The sequence below is a fragment of the Rhinopithecus bieti genome, unplaced genomic scaffold (assembly GCF_001698545.2).
Source record: "Rhinopithecus bieti isolate Rb0 unplaced genomic scaffold, ASM169854v2 scaffold_68244, whole genome shotgun sequence".
Taxonomy (NCBI): domain Eukaryota; kingdom Metazoa; phylum Chordata; class Mammalia; order Primates; family Cercopithecidae; genus Rhinopithecus; species Rhinopithecus bieti.
This window is the reverse complement of record NW_016825829.1, coordinates 280217-285126: the sequence shown is the minus strand read 5'-3', so window position 1 is coordinate 285126 and position 4910 is coordinate 280217. Positions and strand designations below refer to the sequence as shown.

At 54.5% G+C, this 4910-nt stretch overlaps 1 protein-coding gene across 8 annotated transcripts in view; it reads left to right on the top strand.

Annotated features, from left to right (window-relative positions):
• RGS12 (regulator of G protein signaling 12) overlaps window positions 1-4910 on the top strand; it is a 136956-nt gene that overhangs the window by 111551 nt on the left and 20495 nt on the right. For all 8 annotated transcript variants that reach the window (XM_017863163.1, XM_017863162.1, XM_017863164.1 and 5 more), the window contains 3 exons: window positions 1333-1476; window positions 2225-2404; window positions 2702-2855. In XM_017863163.1, the coding sequence (XP_017718652.1) occupies window positions 1333-1476; window positions 2225-2404; window positions 2702-2855 (478 nt within the window). The remainder of the gene's footprint in view (window positions 1-1332; window positions 1477-2224; window positions 2405-2701; window positions 2856-4910) is intronic.

Genomic DNA, 4910 nt, shown 5'->3' with positions numbered 1-4910 from the left:
GAGGGTGGCGTGTGTGTGAGGGCGGCGTGTGAGAGAGGGCGGCGCGTGTGAGAGAGGGCGGCGCGTGTGAGAGAGGGCGGCATGTGTGTGAGGGTGGTGTGTGTGAGGGCGGCGTGTGTGTGAGGGCAGTGTGTGTGTGAGAGCGGCGCGTGTGTGAAGGCCGCACGTGTGAGAGGGCGGTGTGTGTGAGGGCAGTGTGTGACAGGGCGGCGTGTGAGAGGGTGGTGCGTGTGTGAGGTCGGTGTGTGTGTGAGATGGCGGCGTGTGAGATGGCAGCGTGTGTGTGAGAGGGCGGCCCGTGTGTGAGTGGGCGGCGCGTGTGTGAAGGCCGCAAGTGTGAGAGGGCGGCGCGCGAGAGGGTGGCGCGCGTGTGAGAGGGCGGCGCGTGTGTGAGAGGGCGGCGTGCGAGAGGGTGGCGCGCGTGTGAGATGGCGGCGTGTGTGTGAGAGGGCGGCGCGTGTGTGAGTGGGCGGCGCGTGTGTGAAGGCCGCAAGTGTGAGAGGGCGGCGCGCGAGTGGGCGGCGCGCGTGTGAGAGGGCGGCGTGCGTGTGAGGGCGGCGTGTGTGAAGGGGCGGCGTAGCCTCGTTCGAGGCTGGCTCGGTGCAGGGGAGCATCTAGAGCAGTTGGAAAGTGGATGTTAAAATATTTTCACATGGCTTGAAAAAATCATTTCTTTTTCAGAATAAATTTTTAAATATACATGATATTTAATTTTGCCTAAACGTGGTTTGTATAAACGCCCTCAGCCCCAGCTTTCACCAGCAGATGGGTCGTCTTTCAGTGTGCTGGAATTCTGAGGAGGGAATGTGTATTTAGGGGAATTTGAAAGCAAATCAGAGGCAGGAGTCATCCCAGGCCATGGGTTTCACCGTTTCTCCTCCTGCGCCTGGTGGGAGGTGCGGGAGAGGCCTGGGAGGGACGCTTTGGCTTGGCCTGGCTGCTGTGTTCTCAGTCGGCCTGTGGCCTCGCTTCCAGGCTCCGGGGCTGCTTTCATCTGCTCAAGATGCTCAGAGGGCGCTGCTCTCCTGCGCTCCCACCTTGCCAAGACCAGGTGTGTGTGGACACACGGCAGTACTGCCCGTGTGCAGCTGCTGCTGGGCTCGCATCGCCTGGGTCTTTGGGATACTTTAAGTATCCGTTTAAACAATCGTAGAGGAGCCCACCGGTGCTGCTGCATTCTGGCCACACTTGTATTTATTTATTCAACTAAGAGGTAATGACTGGGTCCCGTGAGGACACATCTGTAGTGCCCGGGGGTGCCAGGCCTTGGCAGGCAGCAGGAGTGTGGGGAAAGGAAGCCGTGCCAGGCTGCTCAGGTGCCTTTCCTGTCAGCTTTCCTACAGGGCCCGGGAGATTTTCAGTAAGTTTCTGTGCAGCAAAGCCACCACCCCGGTCAACATCGACAGCCAGGCCCAGCTAGCAGACGATGTCCTCCGTGCACCTCACCCGGATATGTTCAAGGAGCAGCAGCTCCAGGTAACCCCAGGCCATGGGAGCTTGTGGGGGGTCCAGGCTAGGGCTCGGGGTATAGGGTCCACCTTCAAAGAACATGTGCTATCAGGCAGGCCGGTGGATTGAGAGCATCACAGACACAGGTGGAGAAACACAGACAGAAAGTGGAGCTTTCAGTAGGGCCGTGAAATAAGTCCTGAACCACTGTGTGCCTGTCTGCAATGCGCTGACTGTTCATACTGGCTCATGTTTCAATGCATGTGCATCTGTGTGGAGTCACACCTGCATGAGTGATGGCACATCTGCATTTGAAGTTTTGCATTGTAGGACATTGCTGTGGTGGTGTGCGTTAGGCCCCATGCTATTCGAGACATGCCTTTGCATGTCACTGCAGCATGTGGGTCACATTCACAGACGCATAGGTTGACATTTTCAAAGCAGTCTGCTATTAGATTTCTAGTCACTTTTGGTTTTAATCTTATTTAACAAAAGTTATCTGGAGTCTGCTCGTGCTGATGGCTTCTGTAAGTTGTCAGAATTCACTAATTTTAAGAGTGATAAAGGCTGGTTTGTTATGAGAAAGAAGACTCAGATATAGAGGCACACTGGAAATAACTCTTAAGTACTCTTGGGGCTGGCGGGGGAAAATGGACTGAAATGATGTCCTTTCAGGATGGCCAGTGGTTGCCTACAGGTCGCCAAGCAGCCGTGCGCCTGAGGCCGCATGTCCAGGTCCCTCCTGTGACTGTCCCGCCTTACATCCCCTCCCCAGATCTTCAATCTCATGAAGTTTGATAGCTACACTCGCTTTCTGAAGTCCCCACTGTACCAGGAATGCATCTTGGCGGAAGTGGAGGGCCGTGCGCTCCCGGACTCCCAGCAGGTCCCCAGCAGCCCGGCTTCCAAGCACAGCCTCGGTTCAGACCAGTCCAGTGTGTCCACGCCAAAAAAGGTGACCTCCCTGAGGCTGACCTCACGCCCCTGTGGGTTGTATGTCATCAGCTGAGAGCTGTTCTGTGGGAATTAAAAAGAGGCCCTGTCGGCTTCTTCACCAGTGGTGGGTGATGCTCCATGCTGGAAAGTTCCAGCTGCTGTTTCTGGAGTCCTGTCAGGGCCACACTATGACCTATAGAAGTGATACCATCCCATAGAGTGCTTGTGTTTACAGCTCAGTATTGCCTCCTTTGCACTTAATGTAATAGTAAAATAACTTCACATGGTTTTAACCAAGGTTTCCATTTGATGACAGTTAAGTGGAAAATCAAAATCCGGCCGATCCCTGAACGAAGAAATGGGAGATGAGGATAGTGAGAAGAAGCGGAAAGGCGCGTTTTTCTCGTGGTCACGGACCAGGAGCACCGGGAGGTCCCAGAAGAAGAGGGAGCACGGGGACCATGCAGACGGTTTGTGGGGTGGCTCTTGGGCTGTGGTGTCCAGGCCAGGCAGCCGTGTCCCCGTTCTGGCACTGCTCTGGGGGTTGGTGATGACCTTGGGCCATGTGTGCAGTAAGAGACCCTGTGGGTGGGTCAAAGAAGCTTCTCTGAATGAATAAGGAATGCCACTGTGTCTGGGGGACACGACCTGTCAGCTAGCCAGAGGGCAGCAGGGCTGCTCCAGAATCTTCCAGAGAAAAGGGCTCAATATGTTCCAGCCCACGCCTACCTCAGGCCTCCCCCACACAGTGGCGGCTGAACATCTGTGTCCTCTCCTGCTTTTCACTACAAAAGTAATAGGTGCTTTTGGTAGAAAATTTAGAAAATACAATCAAGTAAAAGTAGGAACACACAAATGTGCTGTTGGGCATCTCGCCCAGTGGCAGCTTGGTTCTCTGCTGGGGCTTTTTCCTAGGTAGGTGTCAGTGTCCATGTGCCTTTTCCATGTGTGTGGTTTTTACAATGTGGTAGCGTCGTTGAAGTAGTGAGCATTTTCCATGTGTGTGGATTTTAGATTGTGGTAGCGTAGTTGAAGTTGTGAGCATTTTCCAAGTTAAGATTGGTATTGGATATCGGGGGCTGCCCATTCTGGATGCTCTGTCCCTTTTTTCTCTTGTGCACGTCTGAGACTTCCTGTAGCAAAAGTTAGGCAGAGAGACGGCTCCCAGGGCGCCAGGGGGTGGGGCTGCAGGGTCTTTGGTGGCTCCTGGCCGAGCTCCAGATACCAGCTGGGTGGTGTTGGCAGGCGGCAGGGCAGAGGGCCTGGAGATGCCCATGCTGAATGCTGGCGAAGATGAGGCTGTTCTGTACCAGGTGCTGAAAAGCACAAAGGGGAGAGCTGGAAAGATTTTCTTCTCTAGAGATTTTTGGGAAAGGTATTAATTTTCAGGAATGAGTGTCCTGCCTGATAGAGGACTGGCACTAAGCCTGTGGTCTCCTAGTTTAAATCAGGCAGTGAGGTGATTGCGCTAGCACCAGCTGGCATGGCCCTGTTGGAGGCAGGTGAGCAGGGTGCTCTGTGCTCTGCCGTTGCGGCTCCTGTGTGTGCCCTGCAGTGCCAAGCATTTGTGCATGGCTGCCCCCGCCTGCAGAGGGGAGCTTTGTTCCTGGGGCACGGAAGGAGGTGCTGGTGAGGGCTTGATGTGGGCAGCCCTGAACTCCTGGCCATGCTGTGAGGTGCTCTTCTCCAAGCAAAGGCAGCTGAGAGTTGTAGAGCTCACCTTTGTAGGAGGCCACCTGGGAGATGGACACTATGGCATTAGCTGGGGCCAGGTTTCCTGAGTACCTGGGAGATGGAAGTGTTTGCTTCAGACAGTCCATCCGCTCGTGCCCACCCCCACACCTGGCAGATCTGCAAAGGGCTTTTAAAACCTTGATAGAGCCGGGCGTGGGAGCTCACGCCTGTGATCCCAGCACTTTGGGAGGAGGACGAGGCAGGCGGATTGCCTGAGCTCAGGAGTTGGTGACCAGCCTGGGCAACATGGTAAGGCTCTACTAAAAATACAAAAAAAAAAAAAAAAGGCGGGGGGGCCAGGCATGGTGGCTCATGCCTGTAATCCCAGCACTTTGGGAGGCTGAGGTGGGCAGATCAACTGAGGTCAGAAGTTTGAGACCAGCCTGGCCAACATGGTGAAACCCCGACTCTACTAAAATACAAAACTAGCCAGATGTGATGGTGCATGCCTGTAATCCCAGCTACTCAGGAGGCTGAGGCAGGAGAATTACTTGAACCCAGGAAGTGGAGGTTGCAGTGAACTGAGATTGTTCCATTGCACTTCAGCCTGGACAACAGAGCGAGACTCCGTCTCAAAAGAAGGAAAAAAAATTAGCTGGGTGTGGTGGTGGGCACTTTTAGTCCCAGTTACTCAGGAGGCTGAGGCATGAGAATCACTTGAACCTGGGAGGCGGAGGTTGCAGTGAGCCGAGAACTACACTCCAGTTTGGGTGACAGAGCAAGACTGTCTCAAAAAACAAATAAATAAAACCAAACCTTGATAGCAGTGGGGCACGGTGGCTCATGCCTTT